Raw genomic sequence first — 20,307 nt, forward strand, 5'->3', positions numbered from 1 at the left:
AGCTCAGTCGACAGCGTTTGTGGCATAATGCTGACTACCACAAAAAATAATTTCAACTTGTCCCACCTTTTCTTAAAAAAAAAAGCAAAAATCGAGGTTACATTGAGACACTTACAATGGAAGTCAATGGGGCCAGTCAGTAAACATTAAAATACTCACTGTTTCAAAATTATAGCCACAAGATGTAAACAATATGTGTGTTAACATGACTTTAGTGTGATAAAAATCTCTTTTAACCTTTTCTGTGTAAAATGATAGCCAATTTTACAACTTCGTTGCCATGGTGACGAAACACCATAAACCCTAAAACCCTAAAATTACTGTAAAAACGAGGATATAAACAACTTTACATCTTAAATAATACACATTTTAAAAGAATTAATGTAAGTGCTTTTATAAAATTATTAGCTTCACAATTCTGCATTTAAACCCTCCACAAATTGGCCCCATTGACTTCCATTGTAAGTGCCTCACTGTAACCTCCATTTTTTATTATTGTTTTAAAAGGAGGGACGAGTTGAAATTAATTTTTTTTGGTTATCAAAATTATGCCACAAAAGTGACTGAGCTTAACTTGTAATGAACCTGGAATATTCCTTTAATACATATACAATTAATGATTAGATTGATCAAAACATGCAATTAAAAGTAATCCAGTTAGATACTAAAAAGATTAACATTTTAGTTGTGTAATTTGTAATCAGTACTTGATTACATTTAAAGAAGTAATCTACCCAACACTGACAATAGCTTTGTTGCATGTCTCATAACCAATGAGAATGCTGGAGTTTGAATATGCGGTAGTGTAAATTATATTTAAGACCTCCGACAAAGGAGAAGATTTTCAATAAAAAACTGCATGGCTTCAAAATTCTCAGAATATAGCATAGAAGCCGTATGGAATACTTTTGTGCTGCTTTTTTTGTCATTTTTGCAGCTTTGCATCTGCAGTCCTCCACATTGTATGTGTTCCACAGAAGAAATAATGAGTACTGATTTGAAGTAAAGGATGATAGATTTTAAATTTTTGAATGAACTGTCCCTTTAAGCATGTACCTGATCTGCCGCATCCTCTTTATAAGGTTCTGACATGGGATCACTGTTTGCTGCATGTCCTGGGTCGCAGTGCTAACCAAGTCCTCATGAACCCATACAAAGGTTGTGACCCCAGCACTGACCCCAGCATCTCCAACATCCGCTTTGCGCATGTGACAGTGCACCCTGTTGTAAACTGACTTGGACCTGATTACCGGTTAAACCCTGAGCACCCAGCTCTGCTGTTACATCACTCTCTGTTTGAGCAGTGCAAGAGGGTGTGTATCAGAAAGACTCGCACATTCATTCATATTCATAGTCATTCTAAACCCGTTTGACTTCCTTTCATCTGTGGAACACAAAACATTATGAAAGGTCATAAAGGTTTCCATGTGTAGGTGGTATAGATCCCATGCTGCGTGGTTTGCTTTTGTCGCCAGCAAAACTGCAAACAGCAGATCAGATGATGGTGGAGGAGCTAACAGAGCGACTCTTTCAGGCTCAAGGGGGTTTGCCACTCGACCTGGGCGCTTTAAACCTACAGAGGGGGCGAGATCACGGCCTACAAGGTGCGCTTGAAAATCCATCATTCCAAACTCTGCAGCATGTCATTAGCATTGTGAGCTGCCCTCAGGCCAAAGTATACTTTGGTTTTCTGTGTAGTCAAATTTCATTCTCTGCAGGTTACTGTGCTTGGCGAGAACTGTGCGCTCTATCTGCTCCTGCAAATGAGACTGATTTAGCAGGGATTATGGGTAATGTTGTTCTGGCCAGGAAGCTGCTACGTCTGTATGGAACGGTGAAGAACACTGACGTATGGGTAGGGGCCGTCTCAGAGCCCGCTGTGCCCGGTGGGCATGTGGGGCCGCTGCTCCTCTGCCTGATTGGCAAACAGTTCAAAGCGCTCAGAGATGGTGACAGGTAATCTGATTTACCATGTCCTGCTTACGAGACGTTTAAAGGAATATTCCTGGTTCAATACAACTGAGTCGACAGCATTTGTGGCATAATGTTGATTACAAGAAAAATATATTTTGACCCGCCCCGATGTTACAGAGAGGCACTTACAATGGAAGTCAATGGGGCCAATTATTGGAGGGTTTAAAGGCAGAAATGTGAAGCTTACAATTTTATAAAAGCACTTATATTAATTCTGCTGTTAAAACATGTGGATTATTTTAAGTTGTTTAAACTGTCATTTTTACAGTTGTTTTAGGGTTTACAGAATTACGAGGGTCCGCAATAACTTTTAAAAATGTTCCTCAAGACACCTGCGTTCTGTTCCATTCGTTGCGCTGCATGTAGGGCTAGAACACGTCCCCTTAGAAATTATTCCGTTTTTACACAAATACCTTAGGACAAATGTTTAGTTATGTCATACCACTGAGAATTGTTATGAATTAGGTAATTATGCATTAATAGTTTTATCCTATAGTTTAATGCTTTCATTTATATAATGATTGGATGGGTGAATTGTAAAAGCAATAAGACGTGAGAGGCTGTACCTTACAGTGATTTTTACTACCTTTACCTGTTATTAGGCACGACCCGAAACATGCATAATAACATGCCTTAACTGTAGTAAAATCACTGTAATGCACAGACTTGAGTGTCTTTTTGGTTTTATAAAAGAACATTATGAAAAAAGACCCACAATTCCTATGCCATGCAATAAAGTTCATTTGCCAAACTATATTCTGTGTTGCCAAACAACTTATCAACATGGTGCTTAATATAGAACGTGGCTTATCCAATCAGAACTATATGCTTTATATTAATAAATACATGTGTTACTATGTTTAAGGTTCTGGTGGCAGAATGAGGGTGTGTTTAGCCCCGCCCAGAGAGACGCTCTCCACACTGCATATCTGTCTCACATAATCTGTGAAAACACACACACATTCAGCTGGTGCCCTTTGACCCCTTCGCTCTTTTTGTCCCCTCTGCAAAATGTATAACTGTTGAAGGGGAAAAATTTGAATCCCTCTTTGCACTTGAAAGTTATATCTTATATTTCATAATCCTCACTTATTCTTTCTAATATTAATAAATGTTCTGTTCGTCTTTTCCTAAAAGGTACAAGTAATATGTATGTAATCTGAGGGGTGACTGAGGGTCTGGCCCATGTCAGGAGTGCAGTAACAGGGTTTACTCATTCAGCCCGGCCTCCGGAGAATGTGCATTTTATGTAGTATTGCATTTATTCCATTTCTATTTCTATTTTTATTACATACTGAATCATATACCCTATTCAACACATCTACCTCATGTCATCAATGAATTGAAACATGAATTTACTTCAACTAGATGCAGCTATAGCGTGCTCTCTTGTGCACTTTTGTTTCTCTTTGTGCTCTGTCCTATTGTTCCACAGATGGTGAAGCCCGGCATTCCAGCAAGGTTGGGGAGCAGGCTCTATTCCTGAGATAACACCTACAAATTGCATAACTCATGTCTCTGAATTATTTACGGTTATTGTGCCCTCTCAAATGTGACTTTGCCATAGTTGAAAACAACTTCCAAGGATTTTAATTGCTCTCCTAAAGAGATAAGGATTAGCCATAACTGATAGCTAACCTTTGATATCTGACCATAAGTTGTTTCAACCAAGGATGGGACCTCAATTCATGTTGTGGCTAACAATTATTGCTTGCACGAAGACGGAAACAGTTCATATTTGTAATATGTTAAAATGTTTAAAGTAGTTGACCTACCAGAATGCTAGAAATTGTGGTACGATGACACCCTTAATGTAATTTGCATATGACTAGAATTAACTGCACTTTGACTTCCTGTCTTTCTAACTGTTGTATCTCAACGACTTGTGATGCCTATTGAATCTGCAGAGAACAATCAGTAAACTCTCTCTCATTTGATTATTGCAAAACCTGATTCTGAGATTTTATTCCTCAATATTCATATTGGGGACCCAGCTGTCACCCCCTACACTGTGATAATTGAAAAACATTGAATGAATTGCATTTGACCTGTTACAGGTGTTAATTTGATTTATTTTAGTTTAAGTTAAGATCATTGTAAATGTTTTGTGTATGTGCACTGAACAAAAAACACGCAAAATTAACAAAATTGTAATTTGTCTAAAGGACCTGATTTTTTTAATATACAAAAATAAAATCTTTTCATGCAATAGTTGTTTTGTGGTTTATTCTACATGTATATGATTTGGGGATATTATGGCTGAGAAGAGATTTTGTGCAGAAATTGGGTTAGATGAGGCTTGGGTGTGGCTCAGTTATGGGGTTTTATGGTATACATAAAGCTGAGATTCGCTACTGATAATACACATGTTCTGGCCCAATGCTGGGTCGGTTATGGGCTACTGATCGGCTGAGATTTGGGCCAGTTATGGCCCATGCGTGGCCCTTTTCTGAAAATCTGGATCTGGGCCACTGGAGGGCCGTAAGTCATTGCTGTATGTGTACCGGAGCTGGGCCAGACAAAAATTGCAATGTGGGAGGGAGTGCTACAACTGCTTGCAGACAGTGTGTCCATTTATTTCTGTTTTATTTTATTTTTTTATTTTGTTCATTGCATCACAAATCAAATGTCACGGACTCGGCTGGACTCCCGAATCCCAAAGGCTCGAGTCCGAGTCAAGTCTGAATAAAAATGCATCCAAGTCCAAATCCATTCAAATTGGACTCGTGACTCGGACTCGAGCAACCCATCTCTATTTTACTGTAGTTAAATATAATAATAAAATAATAAATAAATAAAAAAAAATTAAATTGAAAATCAAATAGACATATTTAATAATGTTTATTTAATTTGTGTTTTAAAATGTATTCAAATGAAACAATGAAGTAGAAAATTAATAAATCATTGTTAAATTGACAAATAAATAGATATATTTAAAACCATTTCATTTATGTTTTAAAAGTCATATTCACCCAACTTTGTTCTTGAGCCATTTTGGCTCCAAATTCACAATTATTTTCTGTCTTATTTCTCGGTCCCGCGGCTGCGTCTGGGTTTCTCGCTGTGATTTATCAGTGTCCCAGTGGATACCTGCTCCACGGAGCCACACATATCACCCGTGACCCAAACACACACCAGTGGACCCCACAACCGCCCACCTGCCAAGATGCAAACTCACAGATGTAGCTTTCTGGGTGAGTTTATGGGATTTTCCATGAATAGTGTACAAAATAGGACTTGAATTTTTTTATGTTTTTTATTGATTTTATAGGAGGTTTGCCATTTATGCAACCCTATAACCAAAATTTTAGACATGTCTAAATACAGTTGAAAACACTGTTTGTCAATTTGTAGGCTATTCGTTAAAAAGTGCCTCATCTTTTGAAACAGAATAGTTTTTCTGTCGCTTATTACAGATATTGATGAGTGTTCCACATCATCTGTTTGCCCTCCACACCTGGATCTTACACCTGCAGAGGTGAGCACCCCCTGCCACACTAGTAACCATCAGTTTCCAAACTTTTCAATTTAGAAGAAATGAGCCATTGTTTGTCTTTATATGTGAGACAGAGCCTGTAGCTCCACCCCTTTCTGCATCCTCTATTGTTGCGTCAGTGATGTCAGTTCTAGGGGGCGTGGCCTTGATAGTGCTCACGTGCTACCAAAGATTTGTTTTATTTACTCCACTTCAAGCTGTTTTCATTTGTAAATTGATGAAACTACAAAACTTGCGTAATGCGTGGAAAAAGGCATGAAACGTGTTGCAACGCGCAAAGTGCTTTTAACACATTCTGTCACGCTTTTCTTGTGAAAGCTTTGTCTGCAGTAAATCTTCAGTTTGCTCAGACATACATGTTTCACAATGATGAACGGCCCCTCTCACATCAACATCAACAAAAATGTATGCAAAAATTGAGCTGACTTCATATAGATACAGTATGAAACCATTGACATGGTTTCAAAATGATTCACAAAAACATATTCAGATGATGCCTTTAATAGGTTGAAAGCACACAAGGAGTGTAAAGGTCATGCTTATCAAGGCAGTTTAACATAAATGGCACTGAAGCATTAAAAGGCGAGTTATACACTGTAAACACCGTATTTGTGCTTTCAGACATATTGATTGTCAATCATGCAATAATTGTTACTATCAGGAGAATACGTAGTGTAAGGCATTGTGGTAGTTAGTACCGTAAGCCATGTTTAAGATGGCTTTGCTTCCATATGCAAGCACCATAACATACAAGTGCGGATGGTAACAAAAACAAATTCAGATTCAGTTAAATAATGCAGAAATTCCACAGAGCATTTTTATGGCACTTGAGGGAGTCTATGGGAAAGTTCTCTGGCACACTGGAAGATTTTCCATTCAAAGTTGTGTGGTTAGTAAACTATTTCTTTACACAAAAATCATTGGTGCAAGAAGTGTTTTATCTGCATTTCACGCTAAAGACTATTCAAAATTCAGCACACAAACACGTCCACACTAGAACGTTTTCATTCTACGTTTCTACCTTTTCCACACTGGAACTGCATTTTCCTTTGCTGAAAACTGGGGCTTTCAAAAATGTTCTCTAGTGTTGCTTTCTTTGGAAAACAACCGAAAACGTGTTAAGTTTGACGTCCATACAAGTAAGGTTTCGTATGAACACTCATGAATTTAGTTACGTTCGTCTCTCATCCTCACTAGAACGCCGTTATCTTCCACCGAAACGGAGCGTCTCCATTACCGCATTATGGCAAGCCCTTTTGACATTTAACCCTTTCTTGGCTTTGTGGAACTTTCGGACCCATTTAGAACCATTTTAAAAATGGGTCAAATTGACCCTCTCGACCAAGGAAGGGTTAACAGTGTGCAGGATATGAATTATAGACATCTATAATTCAATTTTCACTAGATAAAATGCTCATTTCTGATATCAGTAAATATGTTTGCACTAGCATAAACATTTGTTCTTGATATAAAAAATGACGTGATTACTCACCTTAATATGACATATAAAGAAAATGAAATTTTAACTAGAAAAAAAACGAAATGATTGATATCTGTAACTGTATCTTCACTAGTAGAATTTCGTAATGATCTGTCATTCACTCCCATTCAAAGCGCTATTACAGATATCTATAATTAATTTTGTAGTAGTTGGATTTCCAAATATACATCTCAGTCATTCATGATTTCAAAAATGGAATTTCAACTAGTAAAAAATATCTACACTGGGGGCCAAAAGTTTGTGATAATGTACAGATTTTGCTCTTATGGAAAGAAATTGGTACTTTTATTCACCAAAGTGGCATTCAGCTGATCACAATGTATAATCAGGACATTAATAACGTGAAAAATTACTATTACAATTCAGAATGTTCAGAACTTCTTAAACTACTTCAAAGAGTTCTCATCAAAAATCTTCCACCTTCAGCAATGACAGCTTTGCAGATCCTTGTTATTCTAGCTGTCAGTTTGCCACGAGGACTTAGAGCGCATTGGGAACTGGGCATTCCAAATTGGGGAGAAAAGAAAAAAAAGAATGGGTATTTTTGCAAGTAATGATGTAATTTTTTTTATATCAATGATTAGCATTTTTACCAGTGCAAACCTAATTACCCATAACAATTTGTATTTTTACTAGTACTAATTCCATTGCCAATCTCAACAATTAGCATTTCAACTAGTGAAAATTTAATTATAGATATGAAGTCATACCCTACACATGATTAAATGTCAATTCGGCTTTCCATAACTGCATACTTTGGAAAACGATGTCATTCGGAAACAGAAAAAAGGGGAGTTTTCAAACGAAAACAGATTTCGCCTCAGAGTTCTACAAATCCAAGACAGGTATTCTAGAATTCTGTCGAATTGTGTCCTGCTGATTGATAATTGTAGAACATTACATTGGTTGAAACATGTCAGGTTTGACTGTGAAGCCATGAGTTTACTGCACTTTGTTATGTCCAACAGATGGTGTGACTCTCAGTATGTGTCATTACTGTGCAAATGGCAGATTAAATATACAAGACTTTGGAGCAGTGAAATTATGTCAGTTTTGAACACCCAAGTCTACCACCACACAAACATTTACCTCAATATTAAAGGGATAGTTCACCCAAAATTAAAATCCTGTCATCATTTACACACCCTCATCATCACATTCTGCCTCACATCTCCTTTAGTGTTCCACAGAAGAAAGTAAGTCCTATGACATGAGGGTGATTAAATTATGACAATGTTTTATTTATGAATTAACTTACTCTTGAACAAAGTGGCATGTTTACAGGGTTCAGGCTTACCTAAAGCCAACATAACACAAAACCTGACATCAGTAAACTGTCATTAGCTCAGGAAAAAATAGTGTTCTGGGAATTCTTCCGTAGTGGTCTCTGAATACATACTGGACATATGTATTTATAAAACACCATCATGGGAGTGTTTGTGTACATGGCCAGTCATCGTACTGCTGTGTGTTCAGATGTATTGTATGTGTGTGTGTGTGTGTGTGTTGATTCTCAAGCTCTATTCCATCAAGAAATATCCCAGTTTGGCCACACTCATCTCTTTCCGTAAACGCATCACTTCCCAAAACATCTGCTGAACTGAAACGAGAGGAGAGGACGATTATAAGCCTTTTCTTCTGTTGTTCTTTTTCCTATAAAGATAATCACGCTTTCGTTCTTACTTTTACTAGTAATTAGCACTTTTATAGTAAAGATATCTAAAAACGAAATACTTTATATTTTTCTAGCATTTCATTAAAGGGATACGTCACACAAAAAATGACATTTGTTATCATTTATTCACCCTCATATGGAAGCCCATTTCTGACACATTGGGGGGAAAAAATTCTTAAAGTCAAAATCATGAGATACTGGGGGGGCCTGGGTAGCTCAGTGGTAAAGACGCTGGCTACCAATCCCAGGGTGTGCTGAGTGACTTCAGCCAGGTCTCCTAAGCAACCAAATTGGCCCGGTTGCTAGGGAGGTTGGAGTCACATGGGGTAACCTCCTCGTGATCACTATAATGTGGTTCATTCTCGGTGGGGCACATGGTGAGCGTGGTTGCCGCTGTAGATGGCGTGAAGCCTCCACACGCGCTAGGTCTCCGCGGTAACGCGCTCAACAAGCCACATGATAAGATGCGCAGACTGACGGTCTCAGACGCGGAGGCAACTGAGATTTGTCCTCCGCCACCCGGATTGAGGCAAATCACTACGCCACCACGAGGACTTAAGAGCGCATTGGGAATTGGGCATTCCAAATTGGGAGAAAAAGGGGAAAAATCCACAAAAAATAAAATTAAATGATGAGATACTAATTGAGATTTGTAGCTCATAACCATGACTATTAATCTCTTAATTTTTAATCTCATAATTATGACTATTTATTTATGATTCATAAATATGACTCATCAAATGTGGCGGAAACGGGCTTCCATAATCTCACGTTGTTTCGACCCCATTTCACTTCTGGACGTGTAACATCTAAATTTGCGTTTGTGACATGGCGAGTTTGAAAAACATGACCACAAATGAGATTTAAGAGCCATACAGAGGGAAAGATTATCAGTGAATAATGACTTAATGACAAAATATCAAATTTCAGTCTGTTTGGGGCCTGGGTAGCTCAGTGGTAAAATACGCTGGGTACCACCCCTGGAGTTCGCTAGTTCGAATCCCAGGGTGTGCTGAGTGACTCCAGCCAGGTCTCCTAAGCAACCAATTGGCCCGATTGCTAGGGAGGGTAGAGTCACATGGGGTAACCTCCTCGTGGTCGCTATAATGTGGTTTGTTGTCGGTGGGGCGCATGGTGAATTGAGCGTGGTTGCCGCGGTGGATGGCGTGAAGCCTCCACACGCGCTATGTCTCCGTGGCAACGCGCTCAACAAGCCACGTGATAAGATGCGCGGGTTGACTGTCTCAGACGCGGAGGCAACTGGGATTCGTCCTCCGCCACCCGGACTGTGGCGAATCACTATGCGACCACGAGGACTTAGAGCGCATTGGGAATTGGGCATTCCAAATTGGGAGAAAAAGGGGAAAAATCCCCCCAAAAAAACAAAAAAAAAAAAAAAAATTTCAGTCTGTTCCTCGCACAATCGCAATTAGTATTGCGGAGCTTGGCAGTCTAAATTGCCGTACACTTTTCTTGTATGGAAAAGAGCAACTTGGACATTCTGCCCAACATCCCCTTTTGTGTTTCACGGAAGAAAATAATACTAATAGTGTTTGGAACGACATGAGAGTGAGTTCATTTTGGGGTGATTATAATAAATATATAATAATAATAAAAACATCTCACCTTCCTGTCTGACAAGGCCCTGCTGGATATATCGAATGTAGGTGAAGAAATTACACACAGCCGTGATCTGTGAAAAGAGAATATTGAAATTCCTCATTAGAAAACCAACCGAGGCAAAAATAGCCATTAGCAGTTCAGCTGTTATAGTTTCATACTACACTATTCATTATAAAACAGATCATTCTGGCTCTAAAGTCTGACTGGATGAGCCATGCTTTGCATCATGCCCAACAACACCCTTTAACCCTGGTAAAATCAGTCTAACGCACTTCCTCTCAAGGCTTATTCCTATATTTAACTGTTAAGAAAGATATGTACCCGTGCTCTGCTGGATGGAGATATATAGTAGTAATTCTCTTTATCACCCAGTTTAATGCGATGTCGACAGGGGCGGGACACGCCACTCAGCGCACACTTGCTGTTTAAGCAGAGGACGACACTGGTCAATGGAGCTGTCAATCAGATTATTAAACGCTCTTAAAGGAATAGTTCACCCTAAAATTAAAATTCAGAATGATTTGACTTTCAGTGAAAATGGACTAAAATTTCGGTCTGTTCCTCACACAAAGCTATCATAAGGTTTCAAAGACATGAAATATAGTGCACAATCCATATGGATATGACACTTTTTTTGGGGTTACTTTCTATAAACTGTCACTGTATGCAACAGAGTTGCATAAAGGTTACTTGCAATATGATGACAGAATTAGTATTTTAGGGTGAACTCTCCCTTTTAACAAATAATTACATACACAAACATGGCAGATCAAAGTTCCTGACATGGGAACACATGTTTTTCACTTCTGTACAAGTAATTATTGCCTAAATAAACATGTTTTACAGACAGAGAAAAACACATCAACACACAAAGCTCTCATCATCAAACCCAAAGAATGAAAGAGTTAATTCATAAACTGAAAAGAAACTGGCCTAATTTCATGTTTTAGTGTAATTAGAATTTCATGCAAAATTTGGCTCTTTGGAGTCACTTACGTTTCTATGGGCGCCCGGCAACCGCTGTGAAAACAACCCCAAATCAAACAGCGATTAAAGTATGATTATAGCACGATAAAAGTGTCATTTCCCTTAATCAAAGTGCAACCTGTTCTGATTCATGCATGTGTGCCGCACCTAATAAAAGCAGAATTTAAAGCGAGTCCTACATGCTTTGCCATGTATGAACATCAGCTGAAGCAGTCTGAAACGGGATGTTTATCCATTACGCAAAAGTTGCACAATTTGGTCTAGACTGGTCAGTACTCAAGAGGGCGACAGATTTACCTTCAAATGCCATTAAACCTCGCATTATTCTTTAGGTAGCTACAGTAGGTACTCAACCAGAATAGGCTTAGTACAGCCGCAATCACTGTGTGAATTAGTATCTGTAAACCGCTAGGGGGCGCTATAACCATTGCATTTCAACAGGCCAGAACTGAGCGGCTTAAAGCTCTTTCGCACAACGACCATTTCCCAAGATTGATCTTTCACTTAATGCACAACCCTCCACTACAAGGAGAGGAAATTATGCAATTTATCAATAAACATGTAACAAAAATAATATATTAAATATAATATCTTATTTATTGATTGAATATATTTACTTGATCATTTTTAAAAAGCCAAAATGTGACCAAAATTATGAAAAAGTAATAAAATATAATTAGTAAAATTTATATTTTCCTAATGTACCTAGTTAAAAGGTCCCCTGTATAATTACAGCATTAGCTGGGAGAAAACTTATTTTATATGCAAGCAAAAGGGACATTATAAATGAAATAAACCCATATGAATCGATATTGAATCGAAAGCTTGTGAATCAGAATCAAACTGAATCAGGAATTCTGTATCAATACCCAGATCTACTGTAAATAAATGTTTTAACATAGTTTACATGCAACAACTATATTCTTGAATAGACGTCAAGTTGCTTGTATCTGTATTGTTTACAAAGGGAGTGATCTTGTTTTGTCGTGTCACTCCCTTGCAATATAGACAGTGTCACATGCAAGATGTAGGAGATGTTTTTTAATTGTATTTGTCAATAATTTATTTAATTAGATTGAAAAGTAACATGGGTTACTTGCTTGAAAATGTCATTGTAAAGGTATTATGGTTTGAATAGCATGTTACTTTACTACTAAGTTCCAAAAAGTAATTGGATTACTTGTAACATTACCCCACAGTACTGCTCAAGAGGAACTGTTTATGTGTTGTAATGCATACACGATTCTTCATTTGATTTTATGACTTGGGCTGATTGGCCCAAAGCATGAGAGAAACAGAGACAGAGATTTATTTTGTTGATTCAAAGTTAGCTTGTACCCATGCATGACTTACTTGGGTCCTCCACACTCAATGGCCTTCACCATGGGTAACGTTGTCATGGCAACAGGCTCGATGGTGAGAGAGTTATTCTCCACAGCACACTGAACTGACTGAGACAACTAGAGCGAGAGACAGATCAAATGAGAACCAATTAGGACAGAGAAAAAAAGACAATAAGATAAAGGTGAAAGAGGTAATTTACACAAATACAAACACGTATATGCAAAACATACACACAAATACCTCAGAGCAGGTAAAAGAAAGGCAGGGTCCGATATCTTCTCTGTAAACTCTGCTGATGAAGGCTGATGAGCGATCTACACTGGGCGACTCTTTCCATGAGAGAAACTCAGCAAACAACACAGAGTCCAGCTATAAAATAGCAAAAGATTTGTTCACCCTCATTTATTTAACATTATTATCACAATTAACTATTTTGTTAAATTTGTTGTTTGCTACTTTCTTAGGTTACTCTTTTTTTTTTATAGAGCAAAAGATGATGATGGATAGACAGATGGACAAACAGACAGATAGATAGATAGATAGATTGATACAAAGAAAGTACAAATAATTACATCTTAAGTAAAATAAGTATTATTTCTGAAACCTCATACCAGGTTGCCATGGAGACCTGCCAAGCAGTTACCTGGCAATAGTAAGCCCCGCCCCCTGTTGGTGTCAGCAGGGTTAATAAGTCACAGTAACCAACTGACCAGTCAGTATCACAGAAAAGAGAGCAGGAACTGCAGATGAGGTTCAGTGAAATATAAAAGGATTTGAGAGAGCAAGCAGGAGTGGAAGAGGGTGCTAAAAGAGAAGAGGAAAAAGAATGGAAACAGAGTCAGAATATCAGGTACATTAATGAGAGTCAGTATAGGATAACACTGTTCAAAGCAAGAAAATGCAGGCACACATCAAATCTAGTCTCTATGATCAGCCATTGAATGCCAGTGATCAGCCAGGAAAGTGCCAGTGATCAGCGAAAAATCGGCCAATTAACGGCGAAAGATCAGCAAATGATCAGCAAAAGATCAGCCAATAATCAGTGAAAGATCAGCCAATAATCAGCAAAAGAGCAGCCAATTATCCGCGAAAGAGCAGCCAATGAACTGTCAGTGATCAGCCAATGATCGGCTAATGATTAGCACAAGATCTGCCAATTATCAGCACAAGATCAGCCAATGATCTGTCAGTTATTGTCCAATGATCAGCAAATTATCAGCCAACGATCAGCGAAAGATCAGCCAATGATTGGCCAGTGATCAGTGAAAGATCTGAAAATTATCAGTGAAAGATCAGCCAACAATCAACAAAAGATCAGCCAATGATCTGTCCGTGATCAGCCAATGATCGGCCATCTGTCAGTGATCAGCCAATGATCTTCCAATGATCAGCAAAAGATCAGCCAACGATCAGCAAAAGATCAGCCAACGATCAGCAAAAGATCAGTGAAAGATCTGCCAATTATCAGCAAAAGATCAGCCAACAATCAACAAAAGATCAGCCAATGATCTGTCAGTGATCAGCCAATGATCGGCCATCTGTCAGTGATCAGCCAATGATCTTCCAATGATCAGCGAAAGATCAGCCAACGATCAACCAGTAATCCATCTATGACTGATTAGCCAACTTATCAACTGATGATCAGCCAATGTTCAGTGATTATCACCACTTTCAGGAAAGGAACAGTTCACCCAAAAAATTTTATATCATATACTCATTCCCATGTTGTTCCAAACCCATGACTTTCTTCCGTGGAACACAAAAGGAGATTTTAGGAAGAATGTTCCGTGTCAGTCACCATTAAATTTCAGTGAATGGAAACAAATGCAATGAAAGTGAATGGTGACTGAGACTCATTATACCTAGCATGTCCTTTTGTGTTCCATGAAAGAAAGAAAGAAAGCCATACGGGTTTAGAACAGCACAAGAGTGAGTAAATGATGACATAATTTTATTTTTTGCTTAAACTATAGAGTGTGCATGTGTGTTTATACCTCTTTGTCTTCCAGTTTGGTCTCTAGATCTGACACTGTTGCCTCTGGTTGCAGCTGTAAAGCACCACTGGCGCTCTTATTGCGTGTGTGGCCCCCGGGCCGTGAGGAGGCGCGACTGGAACCCGGGGACAGCAGCTGAGGGTGGAGCTGTCGGTTCGGGGAGGACGGCGTAGAGGTCAACACCAGAGTTTTCAGAGCGGACACCTCCGCCTGCAGGACGTCAATCTGAGAGGACAACAGCAAACAGCCGGCAGATATATATTCAGATGAAAGAGCCAAAAGTAAGAGGAACATATAGAGAGAGAGAGAGTCAAAGACAGCACCTTGCCCTGTGCCTCCTTTAGCTGTTTCTCGGCTGCTGCTTGTTTTACATTGGCTTCACGCACCATCTTGTGGGCCTCCTAGAAATGAGAGGAAAAAAATAACACGGGTAGTTGACATGAAATACGTTTGGGAATCTAAAACTACTTTAAACAGCATTTGGCACCTTCTTTCATAATTAAAATGCAAATGCAATTAAAAATGGTGAAAAACTTAACAGACCCGTGACCTAAAATATACACTTCACACAAATTTTTACCTAAAACAGTGTGATGAGTCAACTACCCAGACGTGACAGTCTCACTGAGGAACTCCCTTACTGATGCACAATAGACTTCTTTTATGAACTATAATTCAATGTCAATCACAGTCTACTGTCAGCGATGATGTCACATTAAGATGGCTCAAGTCCCGCCCACCTCAAACAGACTGGCAGTGAGCTCCTCCAATTCCTGCTCCAGCTGATTCCTGATATGAGACAGTCTAACACACTCCTCGTCTTTCAACTTCAGCTCCTAAAACACAAGAGAACAACCAATGAAACAACAGAATAGAACAAAACAAACAGAACTAAATCTAAAAAAAAGAAACACAAAGTACCATGGTATTGCCATGTTGTTGTTGTTGTTTTTTACATGGTACCATGGTTATGCCTTGTTTGTTTGGACATGTGCTATATAAATAATACCATTATACATGAATATGGTAATCGTTCAGTACCATGGTTTATCAAAGTACATTGGTATCGCCATCTGATACCATGACTGTTACATTACAGAACATTAAGAACTTTTAATAAAATAGCATAAAGCTGAACAATAGAATAGAATAGAATAACGTGGCACCTTTTGTGCAGCATCCAGCTGCTCACAGAGGAATTCTGTCCCCTTCTCTCTGATTTCCAGGGAGGAACTACGCAGGCGGGACATGTAGGTCTCTCGCCTCTGCCCTCCTGCCTCCTCCTGGGGCATCTTCTCCTCCTGCCCCCCATCACCCCCCAAACCAGGGCTTCTCTTTGGATCCAGATCTACCAACCTGCCAGAAACACAGGGTGATTATTCCAAAACAAATATTCCAATTCATGATCAACTCTAAACCAAAAATCCAGTCTACGAATTTCATTTGATCCCATTAGGATTGGATCCAAATTGTGATATAAATTCCAATTGGAATCCTCTAAATAAACCTATGGGATTGTAAACCCAATGTAATGTCTCTGACAGGGCTGTGGATGAATTCATACACACATGTATCTCTAATTCCACCCTTCAAAGTAATCATAATCGGCCCTTTCTGAATTTGAGGGCGTTTTACGTAACTTTCTGCGCTCCGCGGTCCAGCGGTATTTCCCGTGTGCTCCCCGACCTTACCCTCACTCCACTCGGCTACAGGAGTCCCCGCGATCACCGCACCCGCATCCGCTCTCGCGTCCCGTTGACGTCAAAAGAAAGAACGTTACAATGTTCCAGAGTTACAATGTTGCCGCTTTGCTTTCTGATATAAACAGTAACAAAGTATCCAACAGATCTCGATCTAGTCATCCGAATCTGACTGAGATATCCGGTCTGTTCTGTTCAGACCCAGAAAAAAAAACACCGGATCCGAATGAGAGTTCCGTGTTGTTTTGGTTTTCGATCGGGAGAGTTTGCAGACTCTCCTCCGAGATTGAGAAGGAAAAATGTGCAGCTGTCAATCACCGGTCACATGATCCGGCGGAGGCATCCAGGAATCATGTGATGTGCCTCAAACAAATAGTTCAGTCAGTGTGTTACTGTTCTATTCTGTAATTGTATTTTATTTCACTACAACATTCATAGTTTTAAATAATACTTAATTTTTACAAGCATTTAGTAGTTTATGTGCTGAACATATCATGATTATACCATAGTGATGATATGAGCTGGCACTTTGATATATACCATGATACTTAATTATTACCATATTTACATACTATGATATATTTTTTTATTTTATTTATTTATTTATTTTTCTGGGTAGTAAGTGTTATTTCCTAATTGCTTATGCCTCAAAAGTATAGAAAATGGCTATTATTCAGCACAAACTTTGCTTTTGTGACCAGGACAGTGATATTTTGAAATTTACCTATTTTCCAGAACATTCCAGGTAAATTCAGTGCTGAGTAAGCTTGGAGTAACTTCTAGAACTTTCCAGTAATATAAATAGTAGTATAAATACAGGGGCCTTAAGCCCACCAGTTCAGTTTAGTTCCAGCTGCCTAAGTGGATACATATCTGCATTTTTCTGAGATGGCATCAAGAGGCTGCAAGCATCTGGCAGATGCATTTTGCTATGTCTGCAGCCAATTTATCAAGACAAGAGTGAGAGAGTACTCCGTGGAAGCACACAAGGCATATTTCAGCATTCCTGTCGGGGATCAAGACAAACCCTGGGCACCTCATTTCACCTGCGATCACTGCAGAAAAACTCTGGAAGGTAAGATGGACAATAGTTGCTCGGAATTTTATGTTTTATAATTTGTTAATTTCTAAAATTGTAAAAGTTTTTAATTTTAAAATGTTTTTTTGGGGAGGGATACCTTTGGGACAACAGGGACACCAAGGCGCACTACCACAGGCGGGACTGGCCACAGCGGACCGAGTTCTCTGTGGGGAGGAACAACGTCAAGTGGGAGCCACTGGTGGACCCCCGGAAGGTGCTGATGCCACCACTGCACATCAAATTGGGACTTATGAAACAATTTGTCAGAGCTCTAGATAAGGAGTCAGCAGCCTTCAAGTACCTTCAAGACTTCTTCCCTAAGCTGTCTGAGGCAAAGGTCAAAGCCGGTGTCTTCGTCGGACCACAGATAAAGAAGATCCTGGAGTGCAATGAATTCCCCAAGAAGCTCACTAGTAAGGAGAAAGCGGCTTGGAACAGCTTTGTCGCAGTGGTTTGGGGCTTCCTGGGCAATCACAAGGCTGAAAACTATGTGGAGCTGGTTGAGACTCTGGTGAAGAACTACGGCACAATGGGCTGTAGGATGTCCCTCAAAGTCCATATCCTTAATGCTCATCTTGATAAATTCAAGGAGAACATTGGAACATACTCGGAGCAGCAAGGCAAGCGCTTCCATCAGGATATACTGGACTTTGAACGCTGCTACCAAGGACAGTATAACGAGAACATGATGAGAGAGTACATTTGGGGGCTGATTCGTGAAAGTGATTTACAGTATAATCGTAAATCCCGAAAAACTACTCACTTCTAAATCTTTTGTAGTCATTTTTGTATTACTTTAGTAGAAATACATGTTAATTTGGATTCATATGTTGTTTTTTCTGACTTTATGTGAACGAAAAGACACAAATTTGCCTGTTTTCTCATTGGAAATAGGTAAAGTTCAAAACTGTCACTGTCCTGGTCACAAAAGCAATGTTTGTGGGGAATAATAGCCATTTTCTATACTTTAGAGGCATAAGCAATTAGGAAATAACACTTACTACCCAGGAACAAAAATTGTGTTACATAGTGTGTTTACATGGTACTCACAGAATACCAAGGTACTTTCTGTAAGTGAAACCTAGATTTACCTCCCCACAGGGCGTCTTTCTTCCTCTGCTGTGTGTTGATCAGTATGGTCACCTTTGCCATAGAACGTAGACGATAAGCATACTACTATCCCAGAATTCCCTGTCACCAGCACCTCAAACCCTGGAGCAGATCTGGACACGATGGATTCCTTCAAATGCGTCCATCGCGGAGATTCTATTTCCAGAACTCGCTACCCCTGAGTGTGTTCACTACAGTTGCATTTTACAGAGCCAGCCTGTTAAAATCTAGAGAGATTAGATTAAAGTTCAGGGAAGCCTTTGTAGTTCTACCTTGCATGCATCACTGCTAAATTTTCCATTCAGTTTATCAAAGTGCATCTAAAGCACTGCACCATAACCCAACATCTGCAACAATGTAGTCAGCTGAATATCCACAGAAAAACTCTCAAAGTTCATTAGAAAGAAAAAAGAGAACAGATATTCAAACTATAACATTTAAACCGATTTGATAATATCTAATAGATAGACAGACAGACAGACAGACAGACAGACAATAGATATATAGACAGATAGATAGATAGACAGACAGACAGATAGATAGATAGATAGATAGATAGATAGATAGATAGATAGATAGACAAACTGTTAGACAGACAGACAGACAGACAGATACGTCAGATAGATATGACAGAAAGATACAACGGACAGACACAGATAGATATGACAGACAGATAGATACAACAGACAGATAGATAGATAGATATGCCAGACAGACAGATATGACAGACAGATAGATAGATAGATAGATAGATAGATAGATAGATAGATAGACAAACTGTTAGACAGACAGACAGACAGATACGTCAGATAGATACAACAGAAAGATACGACAGACAGTCAGACAGACAGATAGATACGACAGACAGATACAACAGACAGACAGACAGATAGATAGATAGATAGATAGATATAGATAGATAGATAGATAGACAAACTGTTAGACAGACAGACAGACAGATACGTCAGATAGATACAACAGAAAGATACGACAGACAGTCAGACAGACAGATAGATACGACAGACAGATACAACAGACAGACAGACAGATAGATAGATAGATAGATAGATAGACAAACTGTTAGACAGACAGACATACAGATATGTCAGATAGATACGACAGAAAGATACGATGGACAGACACAGATACATACGCCAGACAGACAGATATGACAGATAGATAGATAGATACGCCAGACAGACAGATATGACAGACAGTCAGACAGACAGATAGATACGACAGACAGATACAACAGATAGATAGCAGAAGAAAGAAAGTCATACACATCTGGGATGGCATGAGGGTGAGTAAATGATGAGAGAATTTTCATTTTAGGGTGAACTGTCCCTTTAACAAATATAGTGCACTGATCAATCCACAATTTGCATTCATAAAACTTGTTTAACAATCATTTTCACATCCAAAACAGTTGCAGGGTGACTTGCACAGTCGGTCCAACACTTTCCTGAACATAAGTGTAAGTGGTCAGCCATGGGTTAATGGTTTATAAATTAAATGGGGCCAAATGCAGAGACGCATTACCTCCACTAGAGGGCGCTATACAATAGATTGACCCCCCTACTGAGGAGTTCCTTGGAGCCTAAATTCTCATAATTGTTTTAGAAACTGTTGTTAATAAACTACCTGTTAATTAACATATATTTGATACTATGTAATAGCAATTACATTACATTATTAATTCCTTAAATCAAGTTACGCTGAGAGTTTGTATGCGAGTGTTTGAGAGAGAGTTTTGAAAGATTTGTTCAGATTAACAACCCTCCCCAGTTTTCCATAATACCTCTTTGTTGCTGGAAAACAG

At 39.0% G+C, this 20,307-nt stretch overlaps 2 protein-coding genes across 3 annotated transcripts; one reads left to right on the top strand and one right to left on the bottom strand.

Moving 5' to 3' along the window:
- Positions 1-1,417: 1,417 nt before the first annotated feature.
- LOC127437667 (eosinophil peroxidase-like) lies at positions 1,418-4,161 on the top strand (the record flags this gene model as incomplete). The annotated part of the gene is made up of 2 exons (XM_051692727.1): positions 1,418-1,604; positions 1,719-4,161. Coding segments are annotated over 2 exons (429 nt in total), but the record flags the coding sequence as incomplete, so codon positions are not given.
- Positions 4,162-5,955: 1,794 nt separating this feature from the next.
- On the bottom strand, positions 5,956-16,601 carry LOC127437656 (guanine nucleotide exchange factor for Rab-3A-like). Of its 2 annotated transcripts, XM_051692714.1 has the most exons (11): positions 16,286-16,601; positions 15,761-15,950; positions 15,335-15,430; positions 14,918-14,995; positions 14,595-14,819; positions 12,841-12,969; positions 12,610-12,716; positions 11,266-11,289; positions 10,591-10,690; positions 10,273-10,339; positions 5,956-8,571 (listed from the first exon to the last, which is right to left on the bottom strand). In XM_051692714.1, the coding sequence occupies exons 2-11, from the start codon at positions 15,884-15,886 to the stop codon at positions 8,492-8,494; spliced, it is 1,032 nt and encodes a 343-aa protein (XP_051548674.1). In that variant the 5' UTR covers positions 15,887-15,950; positions 16,286-16,601; the 3' UTR covers positions 5,956-8,491. The 2 variants fall into 2 exon arrangements, with proteins under 2 accessions (XP_051548674.1, XP_051548675.1); XM_051692715.1 differs by lacking the exon at positions 11,266-11,289.
- Between the last annotated feature and the right edge of the window lie 3,706 nt (positions 16,602-20,307).

This window comes from Myxocyprinus asiaticus, chromosome 48 (assembly GCF_019703515.2).
Source record: "Myxocyprinus asiaticus isolate MX2 ecotype Aquarium Trade chromosome 48, UBuf_Myxa_2, whole genome shotgun sequence".
Lineage (NCBI taxonomy): Eukaryota > Metazoa > Chordata > Actinopteri > Cypriniformes > Catostomidae > Myxocyprinus > Myxocyprinus asiaticus.